This window comes from Mus caroli, chromosome 9 (genome assembly GCF_900094665.2).
Source record: "Mus caroli chromosome 9, CAROLI_EIJ_v1.1, whole genome shotgun sequence".
Lineage (NCBI taxonomy): Eukaryota > Metazoa > Chordata > Mammalia > Rodentia > Muridae > Mus > Mus caroli.
This window is the reverse complement of record NC_034578.1, coordinates 54,633,497-54,656,968: the sequence shown is the minus strand read 5'-3', so window position 1 is coordinate 54,656,968 and position 23,472 is coordinate 54,633,497. Positions and strand designations below refer to the sequence as shown.

General features: G+C 54.5%; 1 protein-coding gene across 1 annotated transcript; it reads right to left on the bottom strand.

Moving 5' to 3' along the window:
* Positions 1-22,864, bottom strand: Sema7a (semaphorin 7A (John Milton Hagen blood group)). Its single transcript, XM_021172087.2, has 14 exons — positions 22,643-22,864; positions 9,219-9,361; positions 8,686-8,727; positions 8,273-8,365; positions 7,979-8,066; positions 7,720-7,830; positions 7,047-7,186; positions 6,380-6,564; positions 5,489-5,597; positions 5,201-5,399; positions 2,512-2,639; positions 2,176-2,330; positions 1,971-2,032; positions 1-1,650 (listed from the first exon to the last, which is right to left on the bottom strand). The coding sequence occupies exons 1-14, from the start codon at positions 22,818-22,820 to the stop codon at positions 1,289-1,291; spliced, it is 1,995 nt and encodes a 664-aa protein (XP_021027746.1). The 5' UTR covers positions 22,821-22,864; the 3' UTR covers positions 1-1,288.
* Between the last annotated feature and the right edge of the window lie 608 nt (positions 22,865-23,472).

The window sequence follows — 23,472 nt, the reverse complement described above, 5'->3', positions numbered from 1 at the left end:
TAAATAAATAGCTTGTTTATTAGTAATATGTTACATTATTAAAGTGCATTGAGAAGAGATAAGGGACGGAAGCTGGAAGGCCCCCGGCCCCAGGCCCTGCCCCAGACACAGCTGGAGAAGGGTCAGCTCTCTGCTGAAATCTATGGACTGGGGGCTGGGAGGCCCACTTGGGAAGCTCGGTCTGGGCCATCTCCACGGGAATTTTCACAGTTTAGCCTAAGTTAGGACATGTCCTGAGCTGAAGGTGGGAGGTTAGGAGCATGGAAGCACAGCCCCTGGGGAAGGGGGCTGAGGGGAAGGGAGGAGACTCCCCCTGCCCCCCAACCCACAATGCCAAGGGCAGAGTCCTGGAACCTCCCCCTGTGGACCCGGCTCCTCCTTCAAAATGACCACGGCAAATCTACCTAGGGCTCAGTTTTCTTCTTCGCTCTCCCCTGTCTCCCTCACCCACCCCTCCCGTAACCACCCCCCACACTGGAGGCTCATGCCCTCAGACCAGGCTCCCAGGGCAGAGCCAGCTCATGCCACTCTCGTCAAACCCATGCCTGTCCCTGGACTCTGATCCTATCCCAGGGAGCCCCAGCCTGGGATCAGCCCCCCCCTTCCCAGACCCTCCCTCTACCCGCCCCACCCCCACCCCAGCATGTAGTTTTGGTATTTTCATACAGATGCAGTCAGAAGTAGCTATACATGAAATAAGCCTAACATAAAAATAGAGCTTTTCCCGCCCTTCCGTCCGGAAAGCAAACATCCTTCAATAAACATGCAAGGCGCTGTCCGGTGGGACCCAGGCTGTGAGGGAGGTATAGAGGAGCAGCCCGGGTCTGCAGGGACACTGGCCACCCAGCAGTGGAACAGGGAAGGACACAGTTGGGTACAGAAGGTCCCAAAGGACTCAGCCCCAAGGTCCAGAGATGGGGGTCCCAGCTCCCCTTCCCAAAGCCCACTGCCAGGCCGATGGGCTCTCAGGCCAGGTGCATCACTGCATGAAGTCAAGTGTGAGGAGATTTCGAAAAAATATTCTCGAGAAGATAAAGTCTTGAGTTGCTGATGGCCCAGCTTCACAGTCGGTGCCTTCCTTCTACAGTCCCTCACTGTCCCTACCCCACCTGGGCCCCAGCAGCCGCCTGCGGCTAGACGTCTCCAGGCCCTTTGTCCCCCACTGGATTATTCAGTACCCCTGGAAGAATCAGTGGACAGGGAGCTTCCGGGCCGGCCGGCTGAGTGTGACATCATTCTAGTACTCCTGGGCTACAGAAGCCTGGGGCGCACCCAGCTCCTAGAAGCCCTAGTGAACCAGCAGACTAAGTATGAGTGTGGGCAGGACTCCCAGCCAGAAGGAGGCGGCCAGGGCCCGGGCATGGCCCATTAGTTGTTCGGCCAGTGCTCTGTCCTCTGGCAGCAGCTCCCAGTGTTGAGCCTCACGGAGGTAGGAGCCCTCCTGGGCCTCACAGCGGTAGTGGCCATACTGACGGGCCGTGAGGTTCTCAATGAACAGGATGCAGCTAGGGCTTTGGTGGCCTGGCTCACAGCTCTGTTCCACATTCTCCTCGTGGCGCCATAAGTAAGTGGCATGGCGGGACTCCATGGGGCAGGTCAGGTAGTATCGAGAGTTCCGAGCCAGGGAAACCTTCTGCAATGGAGCCTTGTCTGAGAAAACAGGAGGGAACAGGCATGAGGAGGGGTCAGGAACACTTGGGAGCCTCTGAGTTCTGCAGATGCAGCTTCTAGAGCAAGGTTAAAAGGAACACGGTGGAGATGGGGTGCAGATCCTGACTTTTAGGGGTTTTCTTGTATTTTTCCCACATCCCCAGCCCTCTCATGAGCACCCGACATCATGGGAGTTCCCTCAGCGGGATATGGTCCAGGGGCCTCAGGTCAAGCTCATGCCTTCTGCAGATCAAGGTGACTAAGGCATAGCTGTGCCTCCTTCATCAGCCTGGGGCCAAGGTTAGGGCTAGATGAGATACCTGGTTTAGGGTTGGGACACTCTCTGTGTGGCTCAGCTGGATTAATGGACTGCAGCACTGACCTAGAATTAGGAGGAGCAAACATCAGCGGTTGAGAGGCTGTAACGGAGCGCCCCACCTCTCCTCATATGACCCCAGAATGATCCTCCTGTAACCCTTCAATGCACCCCATTCTGAGGTCTGCTTTCCCTTGGGGCCAATGTACCGTTGGGAGCTGTAGATAGACACGCAGCGGTCCTGGTCCCAGCCACAGTAGGGGTCTCGGGACATGAGGCAGCCATGGCAGCCCCCACTGTAGACCTCACACATGTCCAGGGGTACCTGGCTCACTTCCCACTGGGAGGTCACATAGAGCTTCCGCTGGAAAGAGAGCAAGACTGGGTCAGGCCTGAGCCCTCCACTGAGTCCTCAAGCTTTGAAGAAGGAACTCTGCCACCCTAGAGGTCCTTGAAAGGACATGCAAACTGCAAACAGAGTTGCCCTCTCCTCTGCCAGCTGTCTGGGTGGTCCCAAGGGTACAGAGTAGGGTGGGACGGCTCACCCGGTCAGCATCCAATGATATAGCCTGGATGGCCGCTGCACGGTGAAAGGGCTGGATCTCCATGATGTTGAAGACAAAGCTATGATCCTGGTCCCCTGATTCCACCACCTTGTGAATGGTGCCCCTGTCTGTGGGTAGTGAGCAGAGGAGAGAGTCAATAGATAGGATCTACCTCAGTACATAGATTTCTTCAAGGCTGGGCTGCCAGGAGAAAGACTCTGGGCAGGGAGGGTTTGGGAGTTATGGCTCATGCGAGTGTCACAGGACTGGGGTAGGGTGGGGTAAGAACAGCTGACCATGAAGGAACAGAGAGCACAAGGGCAGCCTGGAAGTTTCCAAGGCTGACCCCCAAAAGCCATTCCCTTCAGTGAGTGCCCCCAATATGCCAAAGGCTTACTGGAGGCTGCAAAATTAAAAAGCAAGCCAGGATCGACGCCTTGCATGACCTTGGTTACCCCTTCCCTCCTCTGCCCTTTGAGGTGGGTGTTATCTCCCTTACTCTGCAGATAAGGGGGGTGTAGAACAGCTATGCAATTTGCTCAAGGTCACACAGGTCGTGAGCAGCAGGGAAGAAATTGGAACCCAGACGGGTCAGAACCCCACATCTGGCCTTTCTTTACAAGCTGCTTGCATCCTAGGTGCCTAGGGGATATATTGTCTTTAACTGTTTATTTTAGGTTTTTCAGAAAAGACGTGCAGAGCCCCGGTCTAGCCTTCTCCCAGTCTCCCCAGCTGAAAGCCTTACATAACCAGAGTAAATCGTCACAGCTAAGCAGTTGACGCCAGTGTGCCCCTATTCACTCAGCTACAGACTTCATTTGGGTTTCTTGGGTTTTTCCACTGAGTCCTGCTTTTGTTCCCGGAGTCAATCCAGGATTCCGAGTTGCGCTCGGTCTTAAGGGATATTTTAATTTCTGTAAAATCTTAGATCTCAAAAGAACCTTAGATCCCATATGAGTACTCCCAAGGTCACATAAGCAGACTGCCTGCTAGGGCAGCTTTCTCTCCACTGGCACCTGTTGGGGACTAATGGGTATCCTGACCCTGGTGCTCCTAATCCCACCTCAACTGCTGTCCCAGTTTCTAGAATAGCCTTTTCCTTCTCTCCTTCCACACCCCCATTTCCCAGGGCATCATCTGCCCCAAAAAAGCAGTCAGGTGATGCCTACCTGAGATGGTTCCTCCAGGCTAGTATTTCAACCTGCGGGCTTTGAGATGTGGCCAAAGACTACCTAAACCTGACAAACCCCCAACACGGTCTCTGTCCTTATCCAAGACAGACGCAGACATAAATACAAACAGGCAAACAGACCCCAGTTCCCACTGTAAGAGCTTCCATTCTCTGATGAGAACCTAGAGGATTCTTTATTTTTATCTGGCCCCATTATTTCTAAATGCTGCAGGCTCTAAACTGGTGTTTCTCCCATGGGCCACAGAGAAGATAAGAGACTCCCTCCATAATCCCTGAGTGTATGTATAGCCCACACATGTAGGAAGGGAGTAACAGGGCTCTTGGCCAGCCTTCCCTGTCCTGTCCTGTGTGACCTCCCTTCCCTCATCCCCAATGTACTGTGGGAAAATCCTCTCTTTGAGATTTCCAGGATCCAAACAATGACCCTAGATCTCTAACTTCAAACCGGGCCAACATGGCCAAGGAAGCCCCAAAGTGGAGCAGCAACAGGAAGCTACTGGAGGGAGTTTGAACAATGGAGGGATGGAGCCTGGGCCCTGATGAATGGTCCCAAATGGTATAGGGTCCTTTCCAGTTTCCAGGAAGGCCTCTCTCTGGCCAGGCTCACAATGGCCTCCCAAGCAATTTGCAGGATACCACCCCAATGTGAACTGGAGATGAGGTGGCAGACACAAACTCAGCTCAGGGTATATCGAGGCTTTCTAGAGCATCTCTCGGGCATTCACTCAGCCTCCTCCAGGGAAGCCCCACCCCCACCCCCCACAGGAAAGAAAGAGAGGGGAGAAGATGTCTCAGGCCTCTGTGAGGCTTTGCCGCCTTAAACTCCGTTACATGGCATCAAATTTTTTGGCGTCCTACCAACTTTTCAAATCCTTCCTCTCACCTGCCTAACCCCAAAGACTAATAGAAGGCCCATGGTTCTTATTCCCAATGGCAGAAGCTCCCAGGAGGCCCAGAGCTCAAGCCCACCCCACCCCAAACTCCACTTTCCACGTCTTTTCCTATGGCTTCTCCATAGGGTGAGACAACTGGACCAAAGCGGCGCCTGGCTCTGCTCATCCACTGCATCTCTGCCTCAAGTTCTAGTGCAAGATCTTCTGTCAACTCAGCATGACTTCTCTTTTCTCTCCTCTGCCTCATGTTCTCTAGGAGGCCCGCCCTCTCGGCCTGGGCTTTCTCAGCCTGCATACACTAACCCCTGACAGCTCTGAACACTCAATTCTCCATCTACACCTAAAGGCCCAAGCAAGCGTGACCTACATGGTTCTTTGTACCTTTTATGCCTTCTGCTTCGCTTTTTCTCACCATGTAGCACTGGTTGGCCTAGAACTCACCCTGTAGACCAAGCTGACCTTGAACTCATAGAGATCTACCTGCCTCTGCCTCTTGAATAATGAGACATTAAAGGCATGTGCCACCGTGCCCAGTTCAAATCTGATTTTACAAAGTAAAAAAAAAAAAAAAAAAGGCGGGGGGAGTTCTGGGATAGCCAATCACCTGTGGTTAGATAAAGCACATGGAAGGTCTCTCCATTGCTGGCTTGCATTCGGTGGACAACCACTTTCTGGTAATGGTACTTAGAGTGGAACAATGGTGTCTTCAGTGGCCCCATAGGTTCCACCCTCTGGGCCACCTCTGGGTGACTATCAGCTACCTGGAAGGTTTCTGTGGGTATGGGCTGCTTTTTTGGGAGGCACTGGGGAAGAGAATAGAATAGGTCAGTGGTGACTGGGAGGTGAGGCCAGGAAGGGCTGGGGTCTGGGCCATGTTTGGTCAATGGCTCACCATGCCAGGTCGAGGGTTGGGAAGGCCCATGTGGTAGCCTTTGAGCGATGAGGTACGGAAGACTCTGTCAATGTCACCAAGCGAATACACGCAGACAGCTGAGTAGTTCCTGCAGGGATACACAAACCGCATCTATAAGGTGTACAGGATGCATCCACCTCCACTTACCTATGCCGGACAGGGCACAACCATAGCCCTCTGCCTACAAGCTCTGCGAACCAGGACTATCACTGGAGCAGAGGCCAGTGCCTAGCATATCAAACAAGGTTCTCTCAGGGGAGGGACAGAAGAAGGGAAGGGAGGAAGGAGGGAAGCTCAACTACAAAGTTGTCCCCACTGCAACCTAAAACCACAACCTTGGGTTCTGTTACAGCATCACTGAGTTTCACAGGCCACCTGTTCTGCCTTACGGAAAGAAAAAGGAACCACATCACAGCCTGAGTCATTCTCTGTCCCCTTGCCACCCCCCACCCCGACAGTCACAGGCTGAAGGGTGCTGAAGCCTCAGGAGCTCAGACCTTCAGGTCCTGCCCTATCTGTGGCTCCGTGCACATGAGAGCCAGCACAGGGTCTTTTTCCACCCCCCAACATTTGTCTGTTTTATTTTCAATCAATGAAAATGATTACAAGGTGTGAATTATCAGGCAGTGTTTGAGCAGCTGTGATCACACCCAGCACCCCAGCCTTTCCCAGGCCTACTAGTATCAGTTTTGGGCACACATATGGCAGAACACATAGGCAGGAATGTGCACGTGACCCATGGCCACACACCATGTATACAGAAGCGAAAACACAACAGTACACACATCACACTGCTGGACACCTCTACTGCACACCCAGTAAGAACTCAAGCCTAGCACCTGGCTGCTAATGTCGTGAACTACTCCTTACCAGGGGTTGGAGAAAACACCATAGACCCTGGTATCTCTCCACTGGCCACTGGGGTCGGGGAGCAGGAAGACATCTTGCAGCCGATTGAAGTTCCTGTTGGTGGCTGCATCGCTGCAGACCAACATGGCTTTCAGGAAGGTGTTCCACTTGGAGACAGACAACGAACTCTCACCACCCTGGTCCCCCTGGAAGGACAAGAAGGCAGAAGAATGCCCTCAGCATCTGCTTGACACACCAGAAGCACCCAGAGTACCCAGAGCAGGGCAGGTTTCGAGGGGCTGAAATCTGTAGAGACCTAGGTGAGCTTTCAGCTGGGCTCCAGCTTGGTATGCCCGGGACCCACACTGGGGCCCTGCAGATGAACATTCTGGGTCCTCCATAGCAGACAGGATCAGACACACATCTGCTACCTTCACTTATGCACACTTGTACACAAACACACAAACACAGCACAGGTAAACACACATGTACTACATACCCGCATGTTTGTTCATCCAATATGCATACAAAGCTAAACCACATTTACTCACAGGTACATGATAGCCTGTGCACACACACTGTCACAGTTTCATGCATGTGTGCACACACACACACACACACTCACTCCTATTGTATATATACAGACACACTATCATTCACCCAGCCACCCCTCACAGAGCTGCCTCACCCTGCACAACTGGGCTACTCGGGACACATTGAGAGGAGCCTCGGGGTTCTTGTCAGGGTTGTCTTCTCGGAAGAAGTAGTAGATCTTATCATCATAGGCTTGGTCTTGGTGCACAATGGTGGCCTTGATGAACTGTGGGTCTGCCAGGAACATGGGTGATAAGGTATGAGGCTAGAAACCTGTGTGGCAGCCATTCAACCTTGCACTCAGAACAGCGCTTAAGGCCTCATGGGGCCCTCAGCTCTAAAGCAATACCCCACACCTGTTATGTCCTCCTCTACAAAGATGTCATGGGCCCAGGAGCAATGACTTCATGCTTAGGGACTGAAGGAAAGTCCCTGGGGTGCCTGTGTCACTTCTGCCTAATCAACGGGGCCTTAATGAGGAAGACGGGGCCATTGCCCCACATGGGTTCATGAGAAAGCTGAACTTCTGGCTCTCTGAGCCTCATGCTAGGTCTCAGCTTCTTCTGTGTTTGCTCCCAGAGTTATTCAGACCCATCTGGCCTCCACACCTTGATTCCTCCTCTTTCACAACTCAAGACACCTCAGTGCTGACTGTTCAGATTTGTGCCTCTTAGGAAGTCCTCCTGGCACACAGCAAGAAGACTATGTGCCACCCTGGGCACTCACACCCCTTGGTCCACCCTCAGCACAATCAGGATCTGACTCACTCTGCATGACTGTATCACTTGTGTACAGTTCACTCTCGCCCCGAATGCGTCGAAACCGAGGGATCTTCCCGTTGTATTCCTGCTTCCGGATGGTAGAGTACACTTCATCTCCTGGGGTGGCAGGAGGACATGTGGGTTAGAGCGGCATCTTCTCTAAGTCCTTCCCCCAGGCTCGGGCCCCTGAACAAGGAACTGACCCTCCTACCCCGAGCCTGGTGCTGCAGCACCCTCCCGGGGCCCCTGCCCAATGCTGTTCTACCTTCAAACAGAACCAGGGAGTTCTCATCCGGGCTGAAGGGGGCATAGCCTTTCATCTCACCAAGTGACATCACCACACTGTCATTCACCTGGAGGAGATCAGAGGTGCAGATGGCCACATGACCACCGGCTACTGCACCCTGTGAGGGTCAGTTGCCCAGCCAGGAGCCTATTCTCCCAGAGATTCTGCTTAGGGTAATGCCGGCTTCAGAATCTCTCACCTCTGTCTGGCCATGAGGGGCTGACACCCACCTAGGAAATGGGGACTGCTCAGGCACATGGGAAGGGTTCTTACCAAGTTCCAGCAGCTGGGCTTCCGGGCATTGGTGCCACAGACCAGCAGCCCATTACCCCGCCTCTCTAGAAGAGTGATGTAATTCTCACAGTCCTGTATGGGGAAGGAGAGAATTAGGTGGGTGGGAGTCCCTGGCAGGCCCAGAAGACACTAAGATCCAATGTCTTGGGAAAGAAGACATCCAAAAGGGCTGAGCATAGATAGCAGGCACCCAGGGCTGCTGACTCTATCCTCCCCCGCCCCACCCGTGAACAAGGCCTATGTCAGGAGCCTATCTCTCCCCCTCTGTCTAGGGGCCCAAAGACTAGCCACAAGTCTAGCAAACTCATGTTCCCTCCCTTCCTTGACTCTCAGGATCTTCTCCTTCTTCCCCAAGGGGCCCACTCTTCCCTATGGTCCCTCCCCTGACTCACCTGTTTGTCCTGACAGGACCCCTTTGTGGAGCCGATGTTCACCTGGGGGAGGGGAGAAGCATTAATCCCCCTTCCAGGGGTGAGATGCCCCTGAAATGCTGCCCACACAGCCTCGGGGCAAGCTCCGGATGAGACTATTATCTTTTCCATCTTCCACAGATGTAATTGAGACTTGGAGAGTGTAAGTACATTTCCCAAGGTCACAGAAGCTCTTTGTCTGATACCAGGAGCAGAGCTGAGCAACCGCAAAAGGCAGGCTCTGGGTTCTGGAATCCAGCTTCCTAACCTGGCATCCCCCATCAGCACTGCCCGGCCATGCATGTTAGCTCCCAGTTTCTCTCCTCATAGCCTGACTCCCTACTCCAAAGTAGACTACCTGTAGAAGCCGCCCCAGGACCCATGTGTGAGGGTATGGAGGTAGAAGGCCACATGCAGAAAGATGTGCCAGCTCCTTCCTTCTCCATAAGGACCGTCAGTAGGACCAGAGGTCAAGGAAGAGGAAGGAAGAGGGGACGGCAGGGGCCCAAGCTCACCGTGCGCACGGAGGCATTCTTGCCTTCGGGGAAGTTGAAGCGGTAGACCTTGCCACGTCCACCCACCCAGACAGAGAAGCTGCCCGGCTCATGGAAAAGCACGGTGTGTGGCTCAGGCTGGCTAAAGTCCACATGGTCCTGCCCTGTGCAGCATGAAAGAGAAAAACACCCTGAGCAAGAGGACCCTGGAGTTCCCACAGGCATGCTAGACCCTGCTGGCTAATTAATGCTCCAAGCTCAGGGCACTGGACGTTCAGAGACAAGGCCTGGTTTAGGTGGACCTGAGAAGTAAGGAATGCCCTGGTGGACTCCAGCGATCACCCGTCCTCACCCAAAGCCACTGTTCCTTCCCCAGAATGTGTGCTGTCTCAGAGTGAGGGGCACTTTAGGGATCTTAGGGAAAGCAGCCCCCTTTCCCAAACACACACACACTCCTAAGGGGCTGTGCAAGTATGGGAAGGCCATCAGCTCTGTCCTGAGAGAGAATCTCCATTTCCCTCCATCTCAGTCTCTCCAGAAGCAAACAGCAGGGCTTTGAAGCTCCCCAGTTAGGGTTCGGATCCCCAGGCTGTCATTTTATTCACAGCTGAGAAGTTGTCTCCAACCCCTCCTGGCTTACCCAGGGCCCTTAATGGGCACCATTTCAGAACTGAGAGAAATCTCAACATCTACTCCTTCTCACTATACAGTTGGGAAGACAGGTCAAGGGATAAACAGCCCCAAAACACAGGAAAGCAGGTGGGGAGTGGGCCCTAAATCAGTCCCTCTGCTTCTGTCTTCAAAGCTAATCTCTAACCTGATTTCACCTGCACAGATGCCAGCTCCTTATGGGACTCAGCTCTCTGTCCCAGCAACTCTGGGACAGGGGACCTTCAAAAAGTACAGCCTACGCCTTTCAGCAGAAGGGCTGACCAGGGCAGTTTTACCCAAAAAAGAAACTGTCTGCAGCCATCGCCTCCAGGGAGAAGCTGTCTCATCTCTAGTGACATTGTTGAGGTTGTCCTGGTTGCAGGACTAAATTACAGGGATGAGATGGCTTATGGCCATGCCCTCAGCAATCAACCATAGCCACTGTCCCCTCACCTCTGATTAGCCTGGGCCTCACCCCGGAACCTGGTCTAACCACTGTTTTTTTTTGTTTGTTTGTTTTGTTTTGTTTTTTTTAGCTGCAGCAAACTTTGGGACAGCCAGTTTGGCAGTGACACCCAAGCAGGACACCACTCAGTCCAGGCAAAAACAAACTGCCAGTTCCTCAAGGGCTGCCCTAAATCCTTCTTGCTGCTACTTAAGCCATTCCTAATGATCTTGCATCCATCAGAGGCAAAGAAGGGCCGGAACACACACGTCTCCACAGACAAGTGATCCCAGACAGACAGTGGGAATAATTCAGATTCTGCATCTGCTGTGGCCTGGCTCACTGTGAAGAGGAGGAAACCAAGGCCCTCTGGGGGACAAGCCTGGCCCAAGGTCGCATCAGCAAGCAGGGCAGAATGTTTCATCCGGACAGTATCAGTTCTCAAGAACATTCCTGGAGATGTGAGCCTAGCTGGGTACAGACTGAAGTGCTGAGTCTGCTGCCTTCTGACTGACCTGGCTCTCCTGGGGCACACCACCAACAGCCTGATCCAGCAATGAGGGTGGGAATGGAGGGACAGGAACCCTACCTCTCATACCCTAGACCCCCAAAGCTGCCTCTCGTTAGATTAGCCCCAGATGTGCAGGGCAGAGGCTGAGAGCCCAGCTCTGTGCTGCTTTCTGGGCAGAAGTGCTCAGTGGTGGCAGAGCATGGGCACTGTCCTCCGGCTCTCTTTCAGCTGGGATAAAACTGTAGAGCTGGGCTCAGCAGGCAGCAGACACTTGGTCTTCCTGACTCATGGCTTTCCTTTCACCCGCAGCCTAAGCGGCAACATGAGCAGCCCATAGCCCAGGTCCCAGGCAGCTCAACTTCTCTCACAATTCCATAACATCCAGACTGGGAGGCAGGAGGAAAGGTTCGTATCTGTGCCTGGGGATGCTGGGCTACTGAGACCTACAGCCACAAAGCTAAGAAAAAAGAAGCACTCCCAGGCCGGGCTGGCCACTTCCACCAGTCTCCTTAGCTCCCAAGCACCTGCATCAAGTTCAACACTCTGGACCCCAGAGAAGTCTTGCCCACCCCTTCCCCATTCCTGTTCCCCATTCCCATTGGTTTTTGAAGGATGCATTCAAGGCTCTGCCTATTCGGAGACTGGGCAAACTGGAGTTTATCTTTAAGTGTTCACTAAGCGTTCACTTCCCGAACCACTTTCTCTTTGCTGTCTTGTTGATTCAGAGCAGATAAAAGCTAGATCAGCCAGGAATGGGAAAGAGTTGTGCAAGAAGGGACAGGCAAGGGACAGGAAGGGACAGGCAAGGCTAATGTACAGATTAACTCAAGGGGAAAATGGCACCAGAGGGGACCATGGAGGGAGCCTTTGTCTGGAGGTAGCAGGGCTGTCAAAGAGCAGTCCTGGAAGTGAAGCCTAGTGTGGAGGAGACAAGCACTAAGCCTGGGGAGGATACTTGGCTCTCCTCAGAAGTGTAGATAAGAGGCACCCACACCACAGGAAGGTCACTAAACAGATAGTCCTAGGAGGGAGCCTGGGCTGCTCCCAGAAGACCCTTAGAAGCTTTGAAGGGCAGGGGAAGGGCAGGGGAGGGTGTCGGCAGCGGGGTACGGGTAATAGATACAGCCAGGGCAGCACTCTGTTGATTTGCAAGCCTTCCCCTCAAGCCTAGGCAAGGTCCGAGTGAGGGAAGACATGAACTGCTGGCCCCATTTTGCAGAACAAACAGAAGCTTAGGACCAACCCTCCGATGACCCCTCAGGTTTCTGCCCCTCCCAGATCTGGGCCTGGTGATGTGTTATGAACTAGGGGGAGGAAGGAGATGGCACCAGCTCAGCCCCAGGACAAGACCTTGGCCCATTCTCCACCCCGGCCCCGGCCCAGGCTCCCGGCACTGCCCGAGGCCCTCAAAGGGCCTGATTGTGCCCAGGAAGTGTCAGAGCAGCAGTTCCATGAATACATGAAAGAAAGCTTTGTTCAGGTCAGCAGGATGGGGGGAGAGGACGGCGCTGGGGGCGCGGGGCAGGAGGGCTGCCTGGAAGTGAAGGCAGCAGCAAGCCTTTTTGGCCAGGATCACCTCCGAGAAAGTTGGGCCAGAGGAAGGGATGGATGCAAGGCCCTGCCTAGACAGGGGCTGAGCAAACTGGAGTCTATTTCTAAAAGGTCTAGCCTAAGTGTTTACTCCCCTAAGCTCATTCTCTTTGCTGTCTTGTGAAGCCAAAGAGACGAGAAGGCAGATAAAAGCTAGACTGGCCAGAAATGGGGAAGGGGTGTGCAAGCAGAGGCAACTGCATGAACGGAGCAGGGTGTATGGTAGTAGAGGACTGCTACCTGACAGAGAATTAATGAAAGAAGAATCCAGAAGGCTAGGTCTTAGTGGTGGGGCAAAGAAGGCACAGATAGCCCAAGGACATATTGACCATCAGTCTCTTCTTACTGCCTGCTACCAAAGAGCAAGGCCAGGAGTGGGAATATCTCCCTTCCTCCGGCAGTCCCTCACCTCCCGGCTCCCGGCTCCCCCTGCTTCCTTTCCATCCTGTGTGTCTAAAAGGAGCACCGTCTGGCACGGTGTCTCCCCCCCTCACTCCCCGGCCTGACGCATTAGTGGCTGACTAAGTGGTAGCTAAAAGCTCCCAGAATAACCAGGGGTTCAGGCAGGGGAGGGGGCTAGGGGCACACAAAGAGGACATGGCCTCAAGGCAGGCTAAACACAAGAACGGCCATCCCCAACCCATGTGGTTCAGAGCCAATCATGGCTCTCCTGAGCAGAGTCCCCAGGTAGTCCCATAGCTAGCTGGTCCATGGTCCCTGAGCCCCCACCTCCTCACAGTATAGGGTTCATAAGGGCTAGACGAGTTCTAGTTAGATGTAAGTGTTGGGAAGACTACAGGAAGTGGCCCCATGCAGACACAGCACTCCAGACAGGGTGTCCATAGGGCCTTGATTCCATTGCAAAAGAGAAAAACCAGCAGGCTTGGTTCCATTTGGGAGCCATCCTCCCATGACCATCCCAACACTCGGCTGACTGTAGGAAGTAGGGAGGTTTTCTTTGGGTTTTCTCAAAGCAGGCTTGCCTAATGAAGGATCCGTCCTCCTCTTGTTCACTCTGGATGCTGTACCATCTGCTCCCGTCATTCCCCCTAGCCCGGATGCTTGTGAAAGAGGAGGGCAGGCTGGAAAGGGTAGAGTGAGGGTCACTGCTTACAAAGGGAACAACAAGGGCTGGTCCTTGACCCACTGAACCCGTCAGCTTTGAATGCTAACCTCCAAGAGCCCTTGGAAAGTGGGCAGAGAATGGCAAGAATGTGGGCATCCCAGGAGGAAATGCCTGAGTTAAGTCACCAAGGAGCAAGAGCCTGGCCAACCACAGACTGGGGACACAGCCATATCTGGCAGGGACCTCCTCCCACACTTGTGCCCACTCACACCCTCACCCTCGGAGAAAAGAATGAAGAGCCGCGTGGCACTTGGGAGCTAACCTGCAGTCCCTCCACCCTTTGGAGTCTCACATAATACACATCAAGGCAGGTATATCCAGACAGCCACCAAGCTGGGAGACGCGGTGGTCATCGAGGCTGTGGCATTGATCTAAAGGCAAACACACACCCCAGGGAGGCTCACAGACTTGGGGACCCACTTTGCCACTGCATCTCTCTAAAGCCACCCTCACTGGGGTCTCCTTTGAGAAACTGTTGTGAGAAAGCTGCTGAAACCTGCACTTCTCCGCCTTACTCTCTCCTTAACCCTCCGCCCCTACTCACCAAGCACAGAATCGCTAACTTGCTAAAGGAAGGGAATCACCCATCCACCTGCAAGGTAGGGCCCTGATCTCCCAAGGGCCTTTAGTAACCCAAAGGCATGACTAATGTAAGGCAAGATGGTGAGGAGAATCCCTCCCAGTGGTGGCAGACAGGCAGGGACAGATGTTTCCTTGGTTCTGCCTCTGATATGGCCATCTCCAGATGGCACTGACCTGGTGTTATGAGCAGATTACGGCTACTGTCAGGGTACTGGTGACACCTGTGCAGGGCTGGGTTCTGACAGCTGCCAGGTAAGTGCCGTGCCAGCACCGGTAGCAAGGGCCTAATGTGGCAGTGTCCCTCATGGAGTAATGAGACATCTACCCTCATTATCAGCAAGCCTACACTGCCAAGGTCATGGGTGGGAGGAGAAGATACCTCAAGTGTTCGTTCAGCCCTGGCTCCAAGAAACCACCCACTCTCTTTGGCATCCAGGCATCTGGTTGTTGTTTGTGAGCTGGGACAGGGCCTCCCTGAGTTCAGTTCCTCCTTCAGTGGCTGGTGGAGATGGGGGTTGCTGGTCTGTTATGGCCTGGGTTTTATGACCCATCATGATTCCAGGAATGAACACAAAGCAGTCAAGGTTTAAATTCATGAGTTAGGGGAAGACTTGAGTATACATGCTAAAGATGTTAGCACAGCTTTCTGAAAGCAGAGCAACTGTGAAAGCGACATCTTCGTCTGCCTCCTCTGGCCAGCCCAACAAATCCTCACCACCCTGCAAAGAAGGCAAGACAAACATCTGCATCCCCATTTTAGAGAGAGGAAAACTAAAGCCTTTCCAAACCACCTAAGGGCTGGGACCACTTGCATCACCGTGACCAGAGGGCTCAGGCTGCTAGACAAAGAAGCTGGGACAAAGTTTGATGAGAAGTACTTTTGGAAGAGCTGAAGTGAGCAAGGCTCAAAGGGTTCAAGTGGAGATGGAAGGTGGTCACCGAGCCCAGTTGGAGTCGGGAGGAGGTTCTGAGCTCAATCCCAGGAAAGGCAGGGAGCCCAGAGCCAACGCCACACCCTATCTAGCTCCAAGCTGTTCTTTGGCCATGCAGGTTCCCAAAGCCCTAAAGGTCAGCTAATGGCTACTTCAAAGCAGTTATAGGGCAAACAGTACAGAGTCTGCTCTTGGGCTCAGAGCCAGGGCAGGGGTGGCAAGAAGGTAGAGGATGCCTACCTCAGCCCAGTAGGGAGGGAGACAGGTGGACGACTGTGGTGAGACAGAAGGTTCCCAGCCTCAGCTTTGGCCTGGACCAGCAGGGGACACAGTGTGAGGGCAGGCAGCCAGCATAGCGTAAAGGCAGGGTCTGGGGTGCCAGAACTGCAGAACTGCATTCCATGAGAAATTAGAGATGCTGCAGGAGGAGGGAGGGGGAGGAGGGAAGGGGAGGGGAGGGGAGAGGGGGAGGGAAGCAGAAAGAGGGACAAGGATGGCAGTGGTGAGGCTAGCCCTCAGCAGGATCTGCCAGGTGCTATCCCAAGGGGTTTTTAGAGCTATTAACTCAGCAAATCACTAAGCTCATATGATGTCTGCTCTCTTCTTAGCTCTGCTTCACAGATAAGGTGTGCGGGGCACAGAGAAGCTAAGCAACTTATCCAGAATCACATAGCTCCATATAAGCAGAGCCTGACACAGACTGACTAACCCTGGGACCTGAATGTATCCTACTGTACTCCAGGGATGGACTCTCAGAGACTTCCAGGGCAGCCCCTTCTATAGCACTGAGGAGAATGAAGATGAGGGAGGCTAGAGGTCCAGACAAAGGCTACTTGCCAACAAATGCCTGACCTCTACTTGTGACACCTTGACAAGTGTATCTGAGTGAGCATGAGTATGCCTGTAGATGGGACAGGAATCAGGGGTGCAGTATATCACCCTCGCCCTAAATGCTAGCCAGTATGACAAACTGGGAAGATAATTCTGGGATCGCTGTCCTTACTAGGAAGCTGTTGGGCTGGGTATGCACACCAGCCTTTGTCTACTGTACACCCAGGCTCCCAGCCAATCAGCACTCACTGTAGCATGCACCTCCACCCTGGCTCTAAGCTCAGGATCCCACCACAGCTCCCAGGCTGGGACCATCCCAGCAGGGACGAAACCCCAAAGCAGGGCAGTCAGGGCTCACCTGTCTCTGAGCATCCCCACGATGCCTATTCCCCATGTGCACACGGCCAGTGCTCACAGCCCCGTCCTTTCTCTGCTGCATGTGGATCTCACTTGTCCTTGAACATCTAGCCCAAATCCCCTGGCTCCAGAAGTGTTCCAGACTGCCCTAGCCCTCATTACTCTGTCCTGCACTCTCTGATTGTGTTCCGTCCACTATCTGACATGTTCTCTTCTCTCAGATCACACTGGCTCTGGTGGGAGTTCACTAGATATGTGAGGTGCTGTCAAGGAGGACCCACTGTCCATTGCCAGGGCTGGGCAAGATAGGAAGGTCCAGCCGTTAGGAGGGGGTCAGCCTCCTACCACGTTTCAGAGGAGGAGACATTTAGAAGAGGTTCCTGAGCCACCTATGGGGTACAGTGCTTGTCATGATGACCTTACTTGGGATGCTGAGGCACAGCAGCAGCTACACCCTGTGTCCCTTGCTCTTTCCTTCTCCTCCCCCTGACTGTATCACCCACACCAACCTTCTGTCATAGTCTTGGCTATGCACTCCTGACTTCCCAGGGGCCCCTTTTCCATCACTAACAGCTGGCTCCCTTGGGGCAAGCACAGGGCTTCTCCTGCTTTCTCTCTCCCAGGAGCTGAATGGAGGTGCAGGCAGGGGTCAAGGGCTGGCTGCCTCCACAGTGAGGGTCCCTAGGATGCTGGCCCAAAGCCTGGGGTCTTGATTAGAAGGGTACAGGAGGCTCCAAAGGATCAGCCTAATCCTCAGGCTGCTGTTGTGGTTAAACCCAGATTAGCCTGAGCAATGACACAGAGCAACCTGCCCCCTGAGACCCAAGCTCTGCTCAGTAAAGGCCAGACACGAGGTAAACAGAGCGGGTCCAAATCTGAGGGTCTTGGTGGGTGGCTAGAAAGTCTCTGGGCTCAGTTAAACAGATCAAGGAGGTAACAGGCTTTAGAAGCCCTAGACCCAGAAAATCATGACAGTAGACAGGGCATTGGGAGGGGGCAGAGACCTGGGCTACTGGAAAGCTCAGGGCAGAAAAACACAGCCCTGACACTAGTTCTGCCATTTTGCCAGTGACCTTGAGTCTGTTCTACCGTCTCTAGGCCTTAGTTTCTCCATCTGGGGCCTGTGTGATTGGCCCAGCTTCTCTCTGACATTTCTTTTCTCGCACCCTGAGCTCAGTTCCGTCAGGCTGGGTAAGCTGAGTTCATCTCAGAAGGTTCCTCGATGGAACTGAGAACGAATCGGCAGGCAGGAGGAGGGGATTGAGGAGGAGGGTAAGTAGGGTGCAGGGAGGATGCCCTGGGGAGCACTGGGTGCTGGGAGGGATGGGGAGAGGAGTCGGAGGGTAACCATCAGGCTCTGGGGAAGCAGTGCTCTGCCTGGCTGTGTGTTCTGGGTAGAACACGCAGTAGAGTGTCCCAGAGGAATGGAGGGGTGTTGTGGAGGTCAGAGTACAATCTACATATGGGACAGTGGTGCCAGGATGAAGGCCTGAAGGAGGATAAGGCTTGGAGAACCTGCTCCTGTGGTAGGACAGTAACGTAGGACCTGGGCTGGCTACGGAAGGTAGAAGCCTCTAGACTCTAGGGATCCAGGACTGTGGTCCTTTACTCTCTCGCCTTCTCTGGTCTGCCTGGCTCACCGACAGCCAGATGCTCATACATCTGGCAGCTGGTCCTTCTTGCACAGCCAGGGCAGATCAAGAGCCTGTCTCTCCTATCCCTGAAGAGGAGCAAGGTTTCTGGGGTGGCCAAAAAAGGAACCTAAGAAGCAGAAGCCTTTTGGTTCAGAGCTGCTAGTAAAAGGCAGGGAAGTACGGTGAGTCTAAGATACAGCCACCCCGAACTGAGGTCCAATGAGGGATCTGGAAGACTGGAAGACGGTGGAGGCCATGCTGTCAGCTGCAACTCTAGCAGGGAACTCTAGGGTCATTGTTCTCATGACTGCCCCCTGCAGGCTGAGCCTCACAGACCACCTGGCCTAGCACTCCTCAAAGACAAGTGAACAGTTTACTTCTCCCAAGTGCAGAAAACATCATATTCAACCTAGAAAACTATGTACTCTCAAAAGGGACCAAGGTTCCTGGAAGGGGAAGTTGGTCAGATGAATTGTGCCTGTCCTGTCTGCAATACAGGGTTTGGATACAAGGGGGTTTCTTCTGCCTTACATGCAGAGAATTGGCATGGCAGGCTTCCTACGTTAAGAATTCTCCCTTGGTCAGGAGCTGATGGGGAGGTCCTAGTGGCCCTGGACCCCACCACAACTTCCCTCAGGGACCTAGGACAGCATGGCCTGCCACTGTCTTTCTCTAGAAGGCTGCCCATGCAGTGACAAGAGGCTGGCTTGCATATCATCTCCAAGAAACTTGCTGAAGTCAGGTCTGGTGATACACAGGCCTTTAGTCCCAGCACTAAGGAGGCAGAGACAGGTAGATTTATGTGAGTCCGAGGCCACACTAGACTACATAGCAAGTTCCAGGCCAGTTGGGATTACATAGTGGGGGTGGAAGTGGAGGTGGGGGAGACCTTGCTGGATCCCTGGCCAAAGTTGACTCAACCCTGTCAGACAGGTGCTTCCCTTGTCCCTTCCTCACGCAGCCAATTCCTGCCTGTGTCATCTCATGTTTGCTACCTCATCCACTGGCCAGGCAGACTTCCTCAGACCCATGACTGCTCTCTGTTACAGGTCCTGTCAGTGTACACACAGATTTACCTGCCCAGGCTTCCTGTCTACAAGGGCACTAACTCATTTAGTTTCTCTGCTGGACCCTTAAGTTCAGTCTGGAACCAGCACGAAGCAGAACCCAGGCAACCCAGGGCTGTTAAATGTGTGTCTGCCCTTGAGGTCAGACGCCAACAGGCCATTCCCTGCAACCGATCCTTGACTTTCAGCCTATGACAGTGAAGAGAAGAAGGAAACAAGACTCAAGGATTTCCCCTGACTACCCAGGTTTCAGTCACTTAACACCAAGATCTAAACTGGCCACTGTGACCTCTGCTTTGCCCTCTGCATCCTAAAGGAAAAGGATTCTGGAGGAATTGTGGCCCAGCAGTGAATGAGAGTCAGCCTCTCTCTGTCTCTCTGTCTCTGTCTCTGACTCTCTCTGTCTCTCTCTGTCTGTCTCTCCCTCTCCCTCTCCCGCTTGCTCTTCTCACCTATTTCTACCTGAGGTGCCAGAGTAACTTGTGTCCATTCAACTCAGATCTGAGCTCCATCCCCAATTATCTACTCTCTGAAGCTTCAATGTTCAGCACAGGGCCAACACAGAACTTGGCAGGGAGCGTCTGGGGAAGTCACCAAGCATCTCTTGCAGCTTAGGAAACCCCCTTTCCTCTTGGGGATCACCCCCCCTCAGTCCTGCAGGGGGTTCACCTTGAAGGTGATGAATTCATCTAAGTCCCCCAAGGGGTCAGGGATTTCCACTGGAAATGCTGATGCTTTGAGAGCCCCAGCTGTGACCTCATCCCCTGGAGGAGGTGACAACAACCCCCTACCCTGGGGAGTGGCACCTTAATGGCTACCCAGCAGCTCCTAAGTCAACAATAACATCCTGTTGTTTAATTGGGCCAGAGGGGGAAGAACCAGCAGGGCAGGGAGAGCCTGGAGCCCGGACGATTTCCCTTCTGTGGTCAGGCTGGATCACTCTGACTTGGGGGTCAGGACCTCCATAGGCTTCTCCTTCTCCAGCTCTTGGGGAGCAATACATAGCATAACAAGTGTACCAACTTCTTGCCACACTACGCCCTCTCCTGCCATCTGATGTCTCCCGCCCTTGCTTGAAGGGTCAGAGTCATACGTTTACACTGATGACTGACTCACAAGTTAGAGATGCCCTGTAGGGACTACCTCCAGAGCTTTCCTGCCCTGGCAACCTTTGGGAGTCAAAGACAGGTGCACAGCTCGGGATACCCAGCAGTCTGTGATGGAACACCTTCTCCCTGGTCCAAGCTGTTCTGCACCAGGCTCTCATCTGATTGCAAACAACTGCAGTCTGGGACCTTCTCAGAGACCCTCCTTTAATCGTTTCCTAAGGCTTGGAGTGAGGGTGGGAACCAAGCAAAAAAATAAAGACATTTCTATACCTGTCCCAGTCCCTATTCTGTCCCAACTCAAAACTAAACTTCAAATCTATGTCTTGTAGAGAAATGTATGTGGGGTTACCACTATCCACTCATAGTCTAGTCAACCCTGAAGGTTACTATATCCCATCCACTGGTAGACAGGGCCCTAGGCTTACTGCAAAGCTTGGGAGGGTCTCTCTCTCTCTCTCTCTCTCTCTCTCTCTCTCTCTCTCTCTCTCTCTCTCTCTCTCTCTCTCTCTCTCTCTCTCTCTCTCTCTCTCTCTTTCACTCTGTGCCTGGGTTGGCCCTATCCAAGCTCCCTACTATCCGACTGCCATGTGTTACCCCATAGGAGACAGGAGGCAGCTGTCAGCCGGGCACACCATCACCAGCTGGTGGCCCTAGGGGCTTGGGGATAGGTGAATGGCAGGGCCTGTCTGGCCAGTGGGGCACCTGGCACTTGTGAAGGAGACTGCAGACTGTCCTTGGACAAGATTGGTGAGTGTCTGGTGGATCCCAGCCAGAGGGGGTCAATAGTGCATTACCAGTGTGGTCACTCAGTGAAGTGCAAGCAAGGGAAGCGGCACATAGAGACGGGCTGGGAGCCTGAAAAGTGGGTAAGAGAGCTGAAAGCAGCTTTAAATAGTCTGAGGGTAAGGGAGGACTAAGTGCCAGGGATGGAGAGGCATGCATTAAGTGCTAACAAGTGGGTGTGCATTAAGTATGTGGCGGGAGGTCAAGGAAGGATTTGGGGGGACAAGCACAATCAAATGAAAGGGGTTTGATACAGAGGGAGATTCCAGAACACTCAGACATAACCGTTTGTCTCCTCTGGCATACTCATATGCATGTGTCTAAGACACAAGGGGACGGAGGAAGTTAACATGCTGGCAGGGACAGAGAAAGAGGCTGAAGTGGTGCCACTGTGGAGGGTGCAAGTATCCACCATGAACTGGATGTTCAGAGGTCCAGATAAACTGCTCCTCTTCCACCAGTTACACCTCTGGCTGGATGGCGAAGTTGGAGACGAGAGTACCACGTTTATGGTTGGAGAACCATCTAAATCCTTCTCCTCTCCCTAACCTGGCCCAGGACAGATCCAGAGTCAGATCGGAGACCCCTCCTGCACAGTGAGTGCCTACACTGCCCAGTGACCTTGGGCAAGTCACATTCTCTCAGCTGCTGCGGCAGTTCGGGCCACTCATTTTATGTGGGTTCCCCCCCTCTGCTAAGAATACCTGCCCCAGATAATGCTCAGACTTCCGCAATCCCTGCAAACTGCCAAGGCATCAAAGGGACAGTAGGGACAGACAGGACAAGTACCCCCAGCCCCCGTGTGAGTCCCCCATCACCACTAGGGGAGGGGCTGCAGAGATGCCAAATTTGGGTACAGAGCTGAGTTTGTCTGGGGGCGGGGAGGCATTTGTGTGCAATGCAGGGAGGGAGCTCAGTCCCTAGTGGCAGAAAGCCTCCAACCCCAACCTAGCCAGCTCTCTGTCCCACCACCCGTGGTTCTAAACTGAGATGCCCGAAGGAAAGACTCCAGTCCCTTAGGTTCTCATATTCACTACAGTCCTAAGGATGCACACCCCTCCCCAGATACGCCGCTTGGGGGTCCCAATGGCCTCGCCCCACCCAATGGGCACTGTCCCCCCCTCCCCGTGCTAGTGCCGATTTCTGGTGACAACTGCCACGTGCGGGCAAGGGGGGAGCGGCTGGTCCTAGCATTACGGAGACAGCGCCCAGGTGCTCGGAGCCCCTGCACCGCACCTTGTCCCGGTTCGCCGCAGGGTGCCCACCCCCTTGCCTGGCCCGCGCTCCCGGCCGGGGCGGGGGCGGGGGCAGGCGGCGGGGTCTTTGTTCCCGCAGCCCGAGCGCAGCGGCGGCGGCAATGGGTCCGCGCCCCCTTCACCATCCGAGCCCGAGCCCGAGCCCCGCGTGTCAGCAGAGCTCGCAGCTCGTAAGGAGGAGGTCGGGGTGAGGAAGCTGGCCAGGGGAAAGAAGGGTTCTGTATAGTAGACCCCGTGGCGGAAAGCCAAAGAGCCTCGGTGAGACAGGGGCCCGCAGCCTCCCCCCGCGCTCGGGCGCTGCGGCTCGGGCTCAGAGCTGCCGTTGGACTTGGAGCGCCACTTAGCTGGGCCCGGGCCCCAGCCACTCGCTCGCACGCTGCAGCGCTCCAGCCCGCTCCGGCGTGACAGTACGCACACTCACAAACACTCACCCGGACCCACACGCTCCCTTCGGGGCCAGCCTGAGACCCGCAGAGCTGCGCACACTCACTCTCTCCGGGTGCCGCACACTCTGCACCCGCCCCGCACAGCGTCCGATCCCGCGCCCCGCCGGCCGCGCGGCGCCGCCTACCTTTCCAGACGGCGGAGATGCGGGGTCCGCTCCTCGAGTGGCCTTGGGCGGAGGCGGCGGCCACCCAGAACACCAGCAGAAGCCGCAGCAGCAGCGGGAGCCCGAACCGAGCCGGCAGGCTGAGGACGCGGGCGCGCGGTGCGCTGGGGGCGGCACGTCCGGGAGGAGGAGGCGTCATCCCGCAGCCCCGGAGCGACAGCGGCAAGCAGCCGAGACTGAGCCAGCGCCCGGCCGCAGGCAGAACCTAGCGCCAGGAGGCGGAGTCAAGCGCCTGACCCCACCCCGCCCCTCCCCCCCGCCCCTCGCAGCCTTGTCTAGCTTTGCCGGTGGCCCCTTGCTTGTGCGGTGACCGCTGCCAGGAGAACCTTCGCTACCTGCACGCAGGCAACTCCACCGGGAGAACCCAGCTGCAAAGAAGACAGACTTGTGATCTGTCATGAGGGGCAGATCCCATCCCTCCTCTGGGCTTCAGTTCCACTTCCCTCGCCCCAATGGTAAGAAAGGCCTAGGAAATCCGTAAGGATCTCTCAGCGCTTAGATGAGTCTAACACCGGACAACCCCCTTGCTGTCAGCTAAGTGGTTTGTAGTCAGAGAACCATTCTCAGAGAATGGGCTCGCGGGAGTGGGACTCAGCTCTCTGCTGATCCTATCAGCCGGAGCAAGATGCTTTCCTCTGTGGAGGAGAGAGGGGAGGTCTATGATGTGTGGGGTCCCCACAACGCCCCACGATTGCTCTGCCTGAGAGAACACTGGGAATTTTTCATCTTGGCCTGGCTCCCTCCTCTCCCTCTCCTTTCTCCTCCCTTCCCCAGCCAGCAGCCTTCTGGGC